This window comes from Onychomys torridus, chromosome 21 (genome assembly GCF_903995425.1).
Source record: "Onychomys torridus chromosome 21, mOncTor1.1, whole genome shotgun sequence".
Classification (NCBI taxonomy): Eukaryota; Metazoa; Chordata; class Mammalia; order Rodentia; family Cricetidae; genus Onychomys; species Onychomys torridus.
In genome coordinates, this window is record NC_050463.1 from 42371079 (window position 1) to 42388881 (window position 17803).

Sequence of the window (17803 nt, forward strand, 5' to 3'; positions counted from 1 at the left end):
TTTATTAGTGCAGATTAAGAAAGGCCAGTTCATGTTGAACTGGGCATGTGCCTCTAAGAAGGTTTTAGGCTTTCTAAGCACCAGACCTACCTGAAGTGAGTCCATTCTTCCAGATAAGACTCTGAATCTAAAGCAGCAGTTATAGGTACTTTGTGATAAGTCCCTAAGATGTTAGGATCGACTGTGAGGAAACATGTTTTTTTGTGAGGCTCTGGAAGAGGTACTGGTTATACACACAAAGGGTGAGGCCTGGTTTGCAGAGAAGACATGTGGAGAACTCTAGAAACCAGTTGAGGGGGAGAATATTCTGCTTAGAGGCAACGGCATAGGAGGTGGGGTTTGAGGTAGTCCATCAAGGGTTTTTTCCGATGGGTAGAGGGGGAAAATGAAGTGTCAGAGAAAAATCACCAAGACTCAGGGAAAATGAGCTTGGTGCCAGGAAAGATGTGTGGGGAAGAACTGGTGTTCTCAAGTGATTTCCAACCCTCTTAGGAGGTGGCCCCATAAAGAATCACACCTTCACCCTGTCCCCAGCCAAGACTTGGCCCATCATTCCAGACAACACTTGTTATGGAGACATGAAACATGGCCAGTCCCCAAACAAAGGGTCTCCTTCCCTCATGAACCCTATTTTAGATATGGTCCCATCCTCTCATCCAGTATCCAAGCTAGAAGAACTCCAGAGTTGTCATCCCTCAGATCCTAGGAATTGTTTGCGTCCCTCTTCCTCACCCTCATAAGTCATCATGGATTGAGCATCTCTCACCCCATGTTTCAGCCCCCTGCTACCCCCACCCCTCACATCCTAAGGGATTTTCACTCATCCCCTTCTTCCTGTCTTCGCCTCCTTCTAGTTCTTTTCTGTCCTCACTATATTATCCAGTGCTTAACACCTGCCAAGGGTATTTTCTACAAGGAAAAGCTTCCAAGTTCCAACTGTGTTGTTAAACCCACACTGGATCTGGCCCTGAATGTGTTGCTGACAGTTTCTTGTTATTCACACCCACGGTTTTAATCATCCTGAAACAGAACTGGAGACTCCTCAAGAGTACCCACCGCCCATCCACCTCCTTCTGCATCTCTGCTCTCACTGCCCCGTGGGATGTCGTCACGTGAACACCTACCACACCATGATATTGAGCTACCTGTCTCTCTCATCCCACTACACCCCCATCTCTAATGGGAGAGGGACAAAATTCTCTGCATCTCTGGGCCTGGTGCCATCACAAACCTGGAGTGGCACATAACTGGCAGACTTTTCTAAAATTTATTTTACATAAACAATCACAGTTAATCCTCCTTCCTCTCCTCCTCCTCTTCTTTCCCCCTCCCCCCATCCACTCCTCAGAAAGGGTAAGGCCTCCCATGGGAGTCAACAACCCATGGCATATCAAATTGAGATAGGACCAAGCTCCTCCCCACTGCATCAAGGCTGAGCGAAGCATCCTACTATAAGGAATAAGTTCCAAAAAGCTAGCTTATGAGCCAGGGACAGATCCTGGTCTCATTGCTAGGGGCCTCACAAGCAGACCAAGCTACACAGCTGTCACCCATATGCTGAGGGCCTAGGTTGGTCCCATACAGGCTCCCTAACTGTTGGTCTAGAGTCTGAGTTCCCACGAGCTTGGGTCAGCTGTCTCTGTGGGTTTCCCTGTCATGATCTTGACCCCACCTTGCTAACATAATCCCTCCTCTTTCTCTTGGACTGGACTCCAGGAGTTGGGCCCAGTGCTTAGCTGTGGCTCTCTGCATCTGCTCCCATCACATAGCTGGTATACTTGTAGCCTCTCTCCACACCTGTATCTTTGATAGACATATATATTTGACCATGACACATTATTGTGTGACCTCAGTCTTTGGGTCTATCAAGCTGTTAACACAAAACTTTTGCATATTAGATGTATGCCCACTAGAAATTTTGAGAAGTTACCACTCTGCACATAGCTGTTGTTATAATCAAACTCATCAGATGTCCACATACCGCATGAATGTCTAAGATTGAAATTAGTGATTGACTTTTATATAGAAAGATCTTTGCTTTTCCAAAGGATAAATAAAACACTCGAGGATATGCATAAAATAACATGATCTGTGTAAATTTTAATTTTCATGACAGAATTAGATAACTTTAATTCCAAGGCCTCAGAAAACTTAGAAAGTTATATAAGTTCATGCAAATACAAAGCAGCATGAATAAAAACTAGGCATTTGACCTCTATAAGATTCACATCCTTTACAAATGCCCCTTACCAGTCTTCTCAGAGATGGTTAAGACACAGACCTGCACTTCTAGGAGTTACTGGTCTAGTGAGGGAGAGAAATTATTGACTTGAGGAGGGGCTGTCCATCCAGATTTAATCTAATAAATACAAAGCCGTACTGGGGTCACAAATAAGTGGTAGTGACTATCTATGGTATGGATAGTGGGATGAAAAGAGCCTTCTTTGCCAGGCGGTGGTGGCCATGCCTTTAATCCCAGCACTCGGGAGGCAGAGGCAGGTGGATCTTTGTGAGTTCAAGGCCAGCCTGGTCTACAGAGCAAGATCCAGGAAAGGCGCAAAGCTACACAGAGAAACTCTGTCTCGAAAGAGAGAGAGAAAGAGAGAGAGAGGGAGAGAGAGAGAGAGAGAGAGAGAGAGAGAGAGAGAGAGAGAAGAGGGGAGGGGAAGGGAGAGGGAGAGGAGGGAGGAGAGGAGAGGAGAGGAGAGGAGAGGAGAGGAGAGGAGAGGAAAGAGCTTCCTGGTGCTCAGTCCTCATAGTGTTTACTTTGAAAGCACAAGGAATAAGTTTCTCTCCGGAGGCCACTTTTTTAAAAGAAAGCATATGTACTTGGTGGGTTTGCATTCCCAGCCTTGGGGGAGTGGAGATGGGCAGACGCTTTCTCTTCTGCAGCCTAGCCTACTTAGCAAGCTACAGGCCAAAGAGACCCGGTCTCAAAAATTAAGTGGGCATTACCTCAGGAATAACAGCTGAACTTGTCCTCTGGCCTCCACATGTAACACACATATACTGGTACACACACACACACACACACACACACACACACACACACACGCACGCGCGCGTTTCCTAGGGCTGGTGACACTTAAGACTTTACAAAATATGAAGGGTGTGCCAGTCAACAGCTGAAAGAGGAGAAGCATTCTTAACAGGCAAAAGATTAAATTATTGAGTGTGTCAAGCACTTGCTGAATCTCAACTGAGAACCAAGGAGAGCGATTTCTGTTCCTGGTCTGGGCTCCAGAATACAAGGCAAGATGTTTATCCCCAAAGTAAGTCAAATGGACACTTGTGGTGTAGGATGAAAATCCATAGAGATTGCAATCATACAGTCATCCAGAACTCTTGAGAAACCCAGAGGCACAATGCACCGTCCTGAGAGGGGAGCGAAGTTTATTCATGATTTCCATGTGCTGCTGCCGCATAGAGTTCTTAGTATCAACAGATGCCACTATGGACAGGGTTACTAGAATGTCAACAAAATGCTGTACTTCCTTCTTCCAGATGAAAGGCTGCATAAAGGTGTTGAAGGAACAGGCCCCGGACAGTGTGGAAGGGTTGCTGAACGCTCTCAGGTAAGCCTGTCTGTGGGGCGGGTTAACAGTGACACTTCCCTTTCAGACCATTGCAAATTGGGGTGCTGTTGGGGGCTAAACGCCTGAGCACCTGGTCTTAGCCCTTATTGTTTTCATGCCCTCATCTTCCTAACAATGTTGGGAAGGCAGCCCATTTGTATCATTCACTTTTTACAGGTGGGAGAGATCGAGGTAAGTTAAGTTTTGGGGTTTTGAGACGGGATTTATTGGTGTAGTCCTGGCTGTGCTGGAACTCGGGGATCCTCCTGTCTCTGCCTCCTGGGTATTGGGATTAAAGGTATGAGCCAGCAGACCCATACCTGACTATGTGAGCTCAAACAACTTTTCCATGTCACACTGTAAAAGGCCAAGTTAGGACCTATAGCTGGGTCTGGGTGGCCCTATCGGTCTTAGCCCCGACTTTTGACCATGCTGCTCTGTGAATAGTGGAGTTCCTGAGAAGGAGAGCCTCCTGTGTTCACATCTATCTTCACCAACGAACCCCAACCCTGGCTGCATGGGAGGAAGATGAGGGGAGTTTTCAGTCACTGAGGTCACAGGCCAAGGAAATGACATCACTGGCCTGGAAGCTCAAGCATTCCTCTTGTGTTTGCTTGTTTGTTTGTTGGTTGGTTGGTTGGTTGGTTGGTTGGTTGGTTGGTTGGTTGGTTGGTTTGGTTTGGTTTGCTTGGTCCAAACTCCCCAAGAGGCTCCCGCATGCTGCCAGAACCGAGGACCTGTTATTCATTGATGGATGCCAGAATATTTAGCCAGCTGTAGTGTGTCCCTGCTCTCTAGGCATCTCCTCTGTTCCCAAGGATACTTTTGGTTAGTCCACTTCAGGGAGGAGATGGTTATTTTTGGCTGTGCTGCATCCAAAGGAATTTTGCTGAACCACACAAACCATCCCAATACAGAATTTTAATCTGGAAGACTTAAGGACCTTGCTGTCTTAGCCTTTCATTTCCTTGAGTCCCACGCCATGTAATACATGCAGAAAACATGGAGGAGTCTAAGAGAAATGAGGCAGCACTCGTTTCTACATGCAGTGCTCTACCAGTCCATTATCAAGTGCAACCATTGCAAACCCATCCACCCAAGACTGATGTGTTCTTCTCCTTCAGTAGAAAAAGAAACCAGCAGTCTCAATACACTAAAGATACTGTTTTTCTGAGTGGCCATCTCATCATCTTTAGAGAATATATGAGTCCTTACCATAAGAGCTTCCAGGATCCTAGATTTTCCCCCAAGGGAGACTGTAGCAAGCACACCAGGCTGGCATTCTATATTCGTTAAGAAGACTTCAACTTCTGAATTTCTGGAAATTTCCAGCTTCATTCTAGCGGCTGAAACACATTGGAGATCAAGGACATTGTGTAGAGCCACAATTTCCCATCCCAGTGTGGAAATGTTTCCTGGAGACACACGATGAAGTGGGAAGATTGTATAGGCTTTCATGGCAGCCAGACTTAGGCTCAAGTCAAAAGTCACAGATTGGTCACGAGTCAAAACCATCTGCTGTGTGGTTAAGAGTGAGCCATGCTGGGTGCTGGTGGTGCACGCCTTTAATCCCAGCACTCAGGAGGCAGAGGCAGGCGGATCTCTGTGAGTTCAAGGCCAGCCTGGGCTACCAAGTGAGTTCCAGGGAAAAGGCACAAAGCTACACAGAGAAACCCTGTCTCAAAAAAACAAAAACAAAACAAACAAACAAACAAAAAACAACAGTGAGCCGCTGAGGTTCTTTGGCCCTCAGCCTTCCCATCTGTGAAATCAAGTCACTTACCACATTTAAGAAGTTCTTTGTGGCCCAGAGTACCTAACATATGGTCAAATTTTTGTTAGAGGCCAATTTTTGACAAATCTTTACACTCAAGACTGAGCCGGGAGATGCTTCAGATTACAGCTTCCGTTGTGTACCTGCATTTGTGCCCCCTGGTGGTGGCAATGGGGATAAGCACAGTCCCTACAGTAGACAGTCATCAACGTTTAAATCTTAGGATTCCTTGATTTGAATTCCATAACTCAGTAGGGTTAGCCTCAGTGGACATGATGTTGAACTAAGTGCAGTGAAATTTATCTCCTTGAAAATTAGATCAGTTATGTCTCCTCTTTGTAATCATTTGATGAGGTTAAAAAAAAAGAGTTTAGTACTCACAACACAAGAAAAAGCAAATACCATAGCTGCCTGCCTGAAAAGCTTGGCATTGTGGGGTGTGTCTATAATCTCAGCAATAGGGAGGCTGAGACAGGAGAATTGCCATGAGTTTGAGGACAACCTGGATTACAGAATGAGCACAGTGTCAGTGTCAGAGCAAAGCAAAGTCAAATAAAAAATAAACTTTCAGGGTTGGAGAGATGAGTCAGCGGTTAAAAGCACTGGCTGCTCTCCCAGTTGGACCTGAGTTCAATTCCCAGCACCCACATGGCAGCTCACAGCTGTCTGTAACTCCACTTCCAGGGGATCTGACACAAACGGACATAAAATAAAGGTTAAATAATTAAAAAAAAAAAAAAAAACTTGCAGACACTATATGGAATGAACACCAAAACATGGCTCTCTGTCTAAAGAAGTGAGCCTATGGTTTTTATTTACAAATTTCAATTGGATAAGCCCTGACCTCCAACTCTCTTTCCCCGTTCAGGTTCACTACAAAGCACTTGAATGATGAATCGACTTCCAAACAGATTCGGGCAATGCTTCAGTAGAGCCCTGCTCCCAGAAGAGGATCTGTGTGCTGACCTCAGAAGATGTATATGTTTACATAATTTAATACAGATTGATGTTAATACTTGTGTATTTACATAACCATTTCCTTCTTGTCACTGAAAATATATGGACCTTAATTTGTATCCTGACTGACTCAACCCAGCAGAGCATAAATTGTCTTGAGAGCCTTACCTTTGACGTCTGAAACGGAAATCCTTTCTTCCAAGGGCCACATTCGGAAACTTCGATCTTGGCTGCTGGAGTCTTGTAACGGCACCTGTAACAAATCCAGAATTCTTAATAGTTTGTGGTATCATTTTCATACTAACTGTGGGATCTCTCTGGGAGTATAGTTTATAGAAACACAAAGTACTTGATTTCCTGTGTCGGCTCAGATACAGGGAACACACACAACTGTTGCCCTGACAGAGATAGATAGAGACGAATCCAAGATAAGAAAAATGCATGTGAAGAGCAGAGTACAAGTTCCAAGTTCAGCACGCCGCCACCACCCTCCCCCCTTCCTTCCATCTGCAAACCTTGCGTGCATGCAGGTTTGTATGCACGTGTTTTATTAATCCAAAATATTCTCCTTCTGTCTCAATTCATGTCCCTTTCATTCCCTTTTAGGTTTTGCTAGAGGAAGATTGCCTGTCTTTTTAATGCACTAATGGGGAGGCAATGGGATAGATAGAAGGGTTCTTGCAGCGGGATTGAGGAAAGTGGCTGTCTTAAGAGTATCTGAGAGAGAGTTCGCATAAGGACAGTCATGTCTGTGTCAGCCCTCTGCCTGTGGGGACAGATAAATGGAACTCTGGTTGTAAGTAAGACCACTCACCTCCCAGGTGAGTCTGCAGAGTTCTGGGTACACCACCCTTCTTGATAAGGGAGTCCCCCACGCCCATCCCTCTATCAAAATGGCCTATTGATGTCAGAACTGAGAACTAAGGCACTTTGTTATTTACCAGCAAACCAGAGGAATTTAGAGAGAGGAAATGTACATTTTCTGATTACTTGGTGTCAGCCTCCGCTGATCTGAGGACTTGGGCTGATTCACTTTTAGTCTTACTTTCCTCGTGTATAAAGTAGACAGTGTTGGGGCAGGAGAGATGGCTCAGTGGTCAAGAACACTTGTTGCTGTTGCAGAGGATCCAGATTCGATTTTCCAGCACCCACATGGTGGCTCACAACTCATTACTCCAGTTCCATGGAATCCAGTACCCTCTTCTGATCTCTATGAGCACCATACATGCACATAGTACGCTTCTAAACATGCAGGAAAAACACTTATACACATAATAGAAAATAAATAAAGCTTTTAAAAATCTGAAACAGTTCTAAGAGTCCTGGAGGGCTAATAGGAACCACTCCACCAACCTCCCTTCATTCATAAATTCCATTGAGTATCCTTATGATTATCCATATCACCAGGCCTCTAGTCTTTCTGCCTATAAGTCAGAGCTGAGTTAGGATGGAATCTGGGAAACACATTCTGACCTCTAATGGAAAGATGTGGGCACACAAGATGACTCCTATGTAGAACTAGATTCCTGGGTGTTCCCCCCTGAGTCTATGCTCTTCCCTCTGCACCATGTGGCCTGTAAATATATCCAAGTGTATGGACCCTTGCAGAGAAATCTTGAGGCTAACCTCTGTTGTTATTTGCATATCTCCACTGGAAGCAGAGAACTGTCCAGACAGCTGATGAATGATAACCCTGGAAGTCAGGTCTAGGATGATCAGAGTATGGTATTATTGGGTTTGTAACATTCCAAGAGAAGAGCTGTGAAATACTAACACTTCTAGGCTAGGGTGGCCATCCAGCATTCCAGTGAGTCCTCCAAGAAAGGGGATACTTGGTTTGTTTCAACAAAGAAATGCAAACAAACAGGAGAACTGGTTCCCTGGACTATGTGTCAATGTAGTCAATGGAGAAGGGAAATCCCTGTCCCTTGGTGCTTTAGCAGCAGAGTAAGTACAGTCATTTGACTGATGTGGGTATTCTCACCAGAACAGGATCATGCTATTTGGCTTCTAGGAATTCCAAGATCCAGAGGAAGCCATAAAATGTGATCATGTGGGATGAGTCATTCTCCAATATTCAGCTTTAGGGATGTTCTATATGACAGCCATAGGCTCAGTTGGGCAACTTTCAAGCCTCCCAGGGCAGAAATGCACACTACTAATGAGCATGTGTCTATTTGTCCTTTCCTCAGGAGAGGAGGTTGAGATTTCAAAGAAGAAAGGACTGCCCAGTTTCTCTTGGGCTCTTACTGACAGACCTGAGCCATGAACCCAAGCCACGTGTCTACACCATAGCTGCCTCTCATCTGGCTACATAAGAAAACATTAGGGATTACCTGTCAGATTACACACACACACACACACACACACACACACACACACACACACACACACACACACACAAAACATTTGTAACTTTTAGTTAGACTTTCTAGTCACTGGGACCAAATGTGTGTACGGGTGCTGTCAGTCTGCTTCAGTTTAACCAGTCCCTTATCTCCAAGATAAGACTCCACTGGACTTGAATTTTGAGAAGCCTAGGGTCTGAGTAGTTGCCTGGGGTCACCAAGAGGATAGGCTGAGTGTGTGTCTGTGATCACTAACAGGGAATGGGCCTTGAGTCCACTCCAGAACTGTTGTGGGAGACCAATTCTCTTAAAAGACTGTCCAGTAGGCATCAGGAATCCTTGAACAATTTGGTTTTTCTTCCTTTATTATTTTTTTTGTGCTATATGCACATGTATCCAGCACTCATGGGTGGTTTAGGGGAAAGTTCTAGGGACAGTGGCACTGTTAATAATACTTCATAATTGATGTCTCATAGTTTTAAAATAAAGTGTTTTATATGACTGAGGTATTTAATTTGAGGCACGAAAGAAGGTAAAAATGATGTTTCCCAGACATGTTTCTACTTTTGGCATGGTAACTCCTTTCCCGTTCACCTAGGCATCCATAGCAAAAGCTTGGTGGAAATGGATATTTTTATTTGTGATAAATAGAGCCAGAATATTAGAGCCAGAATACTAGCTAAAGACCATGAAAAAGGTCTTGGGTGTATTTTAATATTTAGTTAATGTATTCCTCATCAACATAAGCAGACATTCTTAGTTATCACAGTTATGCCAAACATGAATGGCAAGCCTAAGTTTTTTGAGACATTATCACAATTAAGTCAACATTATTTCATGCTTTTTCAAGAGCAAGATGAAACCTACCTAATCTAGGAATCCAGTTAGAGTAGAGTTCAGAAATCTCATTCAGTCCTATATAACAGGCATCTCTCGAATGTTCTAGACATTAATAACTAACATGGGATTTTATCTTCACCAGCCCCAACCTTCAGAACTCCGTTGTCCCAGTATACCTGTAAAGATGATTGCACATTAGAAGGGGCTTTGACGCTGTTATATGTTGTTTGCCGAAGCCATTGTAATTTTTTTTTTTTTGCCTGCATTGCCTCTTTTTGTACAGAACTTTTGAGTGTGAAATGAAAATTAAAGTTTCGTACATACATAATTTAAAGCCATGCCTTTATATGATGCACAGCGTCAACTGGGTGGTACAGCGTAGAAGCCTGCCTAGACTGCTGTGAGGAAAGCATGGCATGCCAGCTGCTCTTTCTCCCTCCGCACTATAGCTTCTTCAAACATGTCATGTAATTCCCCAAAGGCCTGCTTTGGGAATCATGGATCTAATACTCATTTCAACAAGGACCTTCATTATATTTTAAAAAAAAAAGGAAGAGGAGGAGGAGAAGCGAGATTGGCATCTTGAGATGTAGGAGAGCTGCTTGCCCGAGGATGCTAAAAAATTCTAATAAATGTTTTTTTCATTCTTTTGAATGCAGTAGCATTTCATGAATTAGGCAAAATTGGTGGTGTGTGTGTGGGGGGGAACCTCCTCTGTGTAAATTCATTTTTTTTCAGACAACAGCAGCAACAAAACGATCCTTTTAACTCGTCAGCACTGACACTTCCCCAGAGGGTCACTTTTAATCTGCACTTCTGAAGCCAGAGACCTTCTTGTATGTGTACTCGATGAATTTGAGTCTCTGAGAGGGACCCTCCACTGCAGCCTGTGAAAAGTCAGACATGACACTTAGGTTGATTTGGGGCATGAAAAGAATTGGGGATGAGGACTTTTCTGTCAATTGATAAGTGGTTAAATTATAAACAGGCAAAGGCTGGAAAAAGATAAACAGGAAAGGAGGATCGAGAGTATATGAGTGTGTACAGATGTATGTGTCTGTCTGTCTATACTTAAATGAGTTCTGAGAGCTGGGGTGGGGAGGTGGTGCAGTATACGTGTTATATGTGTGCCTGTTAAGATCAATACTGCTAAATAATTTTGGTGAACTCATTTGAACTGTGTTTGTTCATTAGATACATTGATCCCATGCCCAAGTCCAGGTGAAAACTAGGAAAGAGCACTCTTCTGACCCATGTGGTGACTCGTACATAGTAAATAGAAAGCTTGGGCCCTGCGAAGTTGGTTTCCAGAGTAGAGAGCTATTCCCTGGTCACATCCTATCTGGTGAGACTCTGTTCCCTATCATGGCTCTTTTCTTGCCTCCTTATTCTTCCCAAAGATCTGGAAATGCACCAGTGCCTGGACATGGGTTCTGTAAAATGCCACCACAGACTGTCCTTTGAAATTACGTTGTGTAGGATTCTAGATAAATCCCAGAATGCAATGGTGAGTGTCTTAAGTGGATAGTTCTTAGAAACCCCTTGCAGTATTTCCTCTGTGCACAATTCCAGTTTTCTGATCAAACCTCATGCTTTCTGGAAGCTTCTTCCTCTCTACCTCCCTTCTCTGGTCACTTTTTGGTTCTCCTTGTTTGCCCCATAGCTGGTTTTGTTTCAAGGTGAGGGACACATTTCATTGACCGCCCTGCAGCTGCTAATGGTGTCAGCGGTCTGGTTTGAGGAATATAAAGGCTCAGTAAGCCCCCTTCTACCTTGAAGTTCTCTTTAAAGTGAGCTTCAAAGTACTTGGGGAAGGCTATTGAAGTACTCTCCTTAAATAACAGTGTATTTGAAAAAGATATGTCTCCCATTGTTTGGGAAAAGTACTCCGACCACCATGGGGAAAGGTACATGGTTGGTGGTGTTATATGTAAATGTAGATGAAAAAAAATGAACTACACCAAGGCGAGGGACTCTCAGCAGAACTAGGTATTTCCCATCTCTCAAATGCACTCCCATAATGATGACATCAGGCACACCGTCTTTCTTTCTGTATGTTTGAAATCGGCCTGACGATTGAGGCTAAATCTTTCTTCCATTTTCCCCACGGAGCATTCCGTGACTGCTTCCTCCCACTCCTACAGAATGCTAAACATTCTCTTCTGAATTGTTACTGCATTTAACTTATTTCCTACTCCTGCACAGTACTTCTAAGTGTATGTTTTCTTTATTCACTGTGTCTTGAGTTCCTGGGGACAAAGAATGGGCCTCTTAGTCAGCCCATTGGCCAATAGAAGCTTCCTGCCAAGGTGGACGTTTGGGTCATGAAACCCAGGTGTGCTGAAATGAAGCTGTGAGATTTAGTTTATCCAGCTTAGGAGGGGTTCATGGACAGAAATTATCTGCTCCCTGGGATAATCCATAATATTTCTGGAGGAAATATTCACTTACTGTCAGGATATTTTAACTTCTTTGAACACAGAGAACTTGCATCTTATGGCTAATCTGCCAAGAACCCAAACGAGGAAAACACGGCTCTTGAACTAAGGTCAGAACAGCTAGATCCAGCCCTGCAGGCAGCTGGAGCACTGAGCAGATGGTGTCTTGCTCCACCTCAGACAAGGCTCCTCTTTGGTGAAGGTGCTGAGTTTGTCACAGCCAGAAGACCAAAAGGGCAACAAATAAACTCAACACAAGATAGATGGGTCAACTTGACACAATCCAGAGTCATCTGGGAAGAGTCTCAAGGATGGAGGGTCTGCATTGAGTTGGCCTGTGGCTGTATCTTTGAGGGATTGTCTTGATTAATAAAGAAGACGCAGGAAGACACAGCCCACTGTGAGTGTCACCATTCCCTAGACTGGAGATCCTGAACTGTAGGAGAGTGGAGAAGTGGAGCTGAGCACAGGCAAATAGACATGCGCATATCCATTTTTCCCTGTTCTTGACTGTGAATGTGGTGCAACTAATTGCTTCCAGTCCCTACCATCTTGAATTCTTATACAAAAGGAGTGGCCTGTAATTGTTAACTAAAATAGACCTCTTCCCTCCTAAGCTGCTTTTTATTTGAGTATGTTTTATCACAGCAACAAAAATAAAAACTAGGATGTTCCGTAGCTACAAAACTTAGTTCAGCACCTTGGATAGCAGACCAGGCAACTGTTCCAAAAATGCAAGGCAGCCAAATCTGAATCACCAAGCCTTGTTGGCTGTTTCAAGTTTGTCTCTGGAACTCTAAACATTAAGGATCTGTAACTTTGAAAGCTAAACCCACTGGGTAACTGCCAAGGCATTTTTCTTCTCCTTGGGACTTCTGAGCATTATATAAACAGGATGGAAAGCAGTTAGGACACGCCCAGGGACCATACTGGCTTCTCATATTTGTGGTGTTTTAAAGTGAGAGAGAGAGAGAGAGAGAGAGAGAGAGAGAGAGAGAGAGAGAGAGAGAGAGAGAGAGAGAGAGAGGGAGAGAGGGGGGGGGGGGAGGGAGGGAGGGAGGAAAGAGAAATAGAATAAATTTACAGAAACAGCTTTTTCTCCTTTTCTTCTATTCCCTCTTCCTTCCTTTCTTCCTTCCTTCCTTCCTTCCTTCCTTCCTTCCTTCCTTCCTTCCTTTCTTTCAACAAAGCCTCTTCATGCACTCTAGAATTTCTGTGAATCTCAGGCTGGCCTTAAATCCATGAGCCTCCAGTCTTGATTGCCCAAATTCTGTGCACCACAAATATTCCTTCTTAAGCCCTATACCTTTGATTAATTATGAGAGTACAAAGCATAGCACATGTGCTTTCTAAAGAGTCTTAAAACCTACCAACTTCTCCTCAGTCTGTCTTATTGACTCCAACCTTCCTCACCTCTTCCCAGGGTCACCAGGCCACAGCACCCCTCCTCCAGTCTTCTGCACACAGCAGTCACTTTGGTTTGGGCGTGTATGTGATCATATTTGTGTCTTTAGCAAGTTTCCTGAACTATGTTGTTAGAGATATTCACTGGCATTCCCCAGAGAATTAATGATAATTTCTAAATGTTGGTCATGCAAAATTAAAGACATTATTTATTTTGCTACCTGATTTTTCCCTATAGACTATGAATTTCCACAAATGGGCTGACTAAATAGTTAGTAGCAATTCTCAGATGCATTTGTCTATAAAATTCTTTTGTATTTCACAGAACATCCATCATTCATGTCTCATAGCCATTATCATTCTGTAGAAACAGTACAAAGGTAAACCTGGGAGTCTGAGACACAAGATTTTCCAATAGACAAACCATTTAAATTCCTCCATTTCATTCACCATATTTCAAAGATGCTACTCCACTCTCCTATGCTACACAGCCATTGCCAGAGTTCTAGGGTACCATTGATTTTTCCTATTTTATGTGCAGATAATAATGTTGCTTTGTCCTACCTGATGCTCTGTTTCCCCTCATCTGCTATGTAGAGGACAGGTCATCTTGACAGCATTGCTTAGATGTAGATGTCTTCTTTGAATATTTACATGAGCTACCTAAGCAAAGTTAGGCGCTCGCTCTCTCTCTCCCTCCCTCCCTCCCTCCCTCCCTCCCTCCCTTCCTGCCTCTCCCTCCCTCTCTCTCTTCTTCCCTCTCCCCCTCCCTCCATCCCTCCCTTTCTGCTGTGTGTAGAGAATAAAACTCAAACTTCACTTTGATTGCCACAATATATATTGTCTTAGTTAGGGTTACTGTTGCTGTGATGAAACACCATGACCAAAGCAACTTGGGAAGTAAAGGGTTATTTGGCTTACGCTTCCAGATCATAGTCCATCAGTCAGGAAGTCAGGATATTAACTCAAGCTGGAACCTGGAGGCAGGAGCTGAAGCAGAGGGCATGGAAGGAGCTGCTTACTGGCTTGTTCTTCATGGCTTGCTCAGTCTGCTTTCTTATAGAACCTAGGACCACCAGCCCAAGGATGTCACCACCCACAGTGAGCTGGGCCCTCTCCTATCAATAATAAATTAATAAAATGCCCTACAGCTGTAACTTATGGAAGCATTTTCTCGATTACTCTAGCTTGTGTCAAGTTGCTATAAAAGTAGCCAGGATTTTTGTTTGTTTGTGTGTGTGTGTGTGTGTGTGTATAAGTATTTCAAACCATGTACAATGTTCTTGGTCTCAGCAAAATGAAGCTCTGTCTATCATCTATATGTGTGTATGCAATATTTAAAAGATATGTTGTTTTATATGCCAATATTCATCTTAAATTTTATGTTTATTTCTTCTTCAACAAACAAAATGGATTCCTCAAAATAAGTGCCTGCACATAATTTTAGCTTGCTAGATAGCACTCTCTAGATTCTAGATTTACATCACCCAATATGTTCTGGGTCATATTTGAATGAATTTCCTCATCCCACCTACAGCTAAAACCCAGGTCATGCCACTAACAACAAAGTAACTTCCTGTACTCATGCACACTGCTGCTCTACCAGCCATACTCCCTGATTGTGGATTCACTAACAAGCACTTTTGTCCAAGACCTTTATGTACAGTTTGAAATAGTTGTCAAGGTATGGTGAACTTCTTGCTCTGCTCACCAAGCCATGAGCCTCATATGGTCTATGTTAGTCTGTCACCAGAATCTCATTGTGATCTCAGAAGAGTGATGGTCTATGTCAGTCTGGCACCAGAGTCTCATCGTGTTCTCAGAAGAGTGACCATACGGCCATGCTTTAGGCCACTCAGAACTTCTGGCCCATTAGAACTCCTCGTATTGGATCTTCTTATCTCTAGGTCCCTTGGTAAGTTTTCCAGGATCCATAAGACGCTGACAGAACAGTCAAGACATTCAAGCTAAAGCCTCAAATATAGGTTATTATTTAATGACACATTTAGACAATAAGATTCCAGTCATGGATGTGTACAACTGAATTCTTCAGCATGACCAAATTCTAAGTATAGGAATGAGAAAGCAATCTTTAAATGGTTCTCCAGACCACACCGAGGGTCTCGGGATGCCAGAACTGCTAACCTCTACAGCTCTAATATGCCACAGTATCCCAGTTTAGTTAATTGTGTTCATATGACTTGAAGACACAGTCAGCAAGTGGAATAGCATTTTGATTGCCTAGGAAGGTAGAGATTGTCCACAGTAAGGAAAAGAAATGTAAACACATTGGTATATAAGGCTATATCCTTTCACTAAGAAATGGACACTTATTTAGAGAAATGTTCTCATCTTTGGTTCACAAAACTCAAACATCTTCAAAATTTCTGGGTCAAATGGAGCTGGGGACCTAGCTCAGTCGGTGGGGTGCATGCTATGTGTAAGCATGAGGACTTGAGTTTGATCCCCAATGCCCACATAAAAAGCCAGATATAGTGGCACATACTTGTTATCCCAACACTGGGAGACAAAGACAGGTGGATTCCTAAGGCTCATTGCCTGATCAGCCTAATCTAGATAATAGCCTCAGGTCCTAGTAAGAGATGATGTCTTTTTTTTTTTTTTTTCACCCAAGAGATGATGTCTTAAGAAAATATAGTGATGGCTTCTGAGGGACAATACCCAAGGTTGATCTTTGGCTTCCAAATGAGCATGCATACAGATGATACACATATATGCTGTTCCGCCCACATAGGTTTACCAACATGAACACACACGTACACATGCACACTTACACAGAAGAATTTCAAGGTCATCCTTAGCTGCCAGTCTGAGCTATAAACCCAACCCCCTCCACCCCTCAAAGGGGAAACAGTTTCTAAGTCAGTAAACATGAGTAGGCATTAGTTGAATGAATGAAGTCAAGAGAGAACTAGCCACAGAACCAGGGGGGAGCCATTTCTAAAGACTTTCTTCAAGATCCCCAGCCTAGCACATGTAGCTTTAGGTTTTAATTGAAGTGATGTATGGAGAATAAGTTTTTAAAAAATAAAAATAACTATTTCCCATAATACACATCTTTAAATGTTTCACTGTCAATATTTTGGCATGTTTTTAAGCATCATTTTTGGTGGCTCCATAGAATAGGAAGATTTTTATCTTGTAAAAGTAAGGTCATGCTATAAATAATATATATGTTGGTTTTTCATGTAAAATACAAAATAAGCACCTTTGCAAGACAGTGTATGTATACATACAGATATAAAAGTATGAAGATAAGTACACACACATACACACACAATACATAAAATGGGGGTGTGTGTGTCCATGGTATTTATTTAACCATTTTAGTTCACCTCTCAAACAGATTTTTTGAGGTTTAGTGGATGCATAATAGACTAAACTTATTTAAGGTGTCCATGTTAATTTTGACACATACAAATATGCACATACTCTGAAACACTATACGTAACAGTGTTATGTATGGTGTTAGGCACACTATACATAGTAGTCATATGCATTACCCCTGACTCCCCTCAACTCCTCTGTAGTCCTTCCCCCTTCCACACTCACCCCACCATCCCCAGCAGCATGGATGTGAGCCGTCCCTGTAAGTTCCTCTGTTGTAACCACAACTTTTATAAACAGAATTCGACACTCTAGGTTCCTTTTTTTCTGAGCGTGTTTAGATCATCTGCTCACTCAGGCACCAGCAAATTCCTGAATGGCAATGTGCCTCACTTCCCTGTGAGTAATGGGGCTGGATTAGGTATTTTGATTTTCTAACAAACCATCAGACTATTTTCCAGAGTTGCCATCCCACTTGAATCTGACACCAGCAGTGGACACACAGCTATCATTTCTTCTTTAACAAGTTGCAAATAACTATATTTGTTTGACTGATCATCTCTTTTTATTCTGTTTATTTATTTATTGTGTCTATGTGTGCATTCTCGAGGTCAGAGGACAATCTGTGGGAGTCAGTCCTCTCTTCCTATCATCCCAATGGTTCTCGACCAATAATTTCTTTATATTTGGCTTGAACTTGAAGAGCAAATGACTCTTTGGTATTTAAAGCTAGATATTAAGAATTACTTAAAAGACCACATAGGATAGATAAATTTGGAAATAAACAGCATTAGTGGCTTCAGAAATGTAGCATCTCCTTTGCTATTAGTACAATAGTAACACTCACCTCCTACATCAGCTTCTAATCTTGGTAGAAATGGCCACCCATAAAAGAGTTATATCTGTGATCTATGATGAGATTTGATTTCCTCTCTTTAATTAACAGACTCCTCACTGTTTTTGTTTGTTTCAGTGTAAATTGTCATCACATACTCTTCTGGGTTCTAAAAAAAAACATTCCCAAAAGATTTTTGAATAGTCCCATAACTTGATAAAGCCAGCGTAAAATTAATTGTGGCAAGCAGAGAGCATATACTCATAAAACAGAAAAGGGAGCTG

General features: G+C 42.9%; 1 protein-coding gene across 1 annotated transcript in view; it reads left to right on the plus strand.

The window, feature by feature from the left end:
* The window catches only part of Cyria (CYFIP related Rac1 interactor A), a 114469-nt gene extending 107996 nt beyond the window's left edge, over positions 1 to 6473 (plus strand). The window contains exons 11-12 of the mRNA XM_036171424.1: positions 3505 to 3575; positions 6218 to 6473. Coding sequence (XP_036027317.1) covers positions 3505 to 3575; positions 6218 to 6281 — 135 coding nt within the window. The 3' untranslated portion in view covers positions 6282 to 6473. The remainder of the gene's footprint in view (positions 1 to 3504; positions 3576 to 6217) is intronic.
* The last annotated feature ends 11330 nt before the right edge of the window (positions 6474 to 17803 follow it).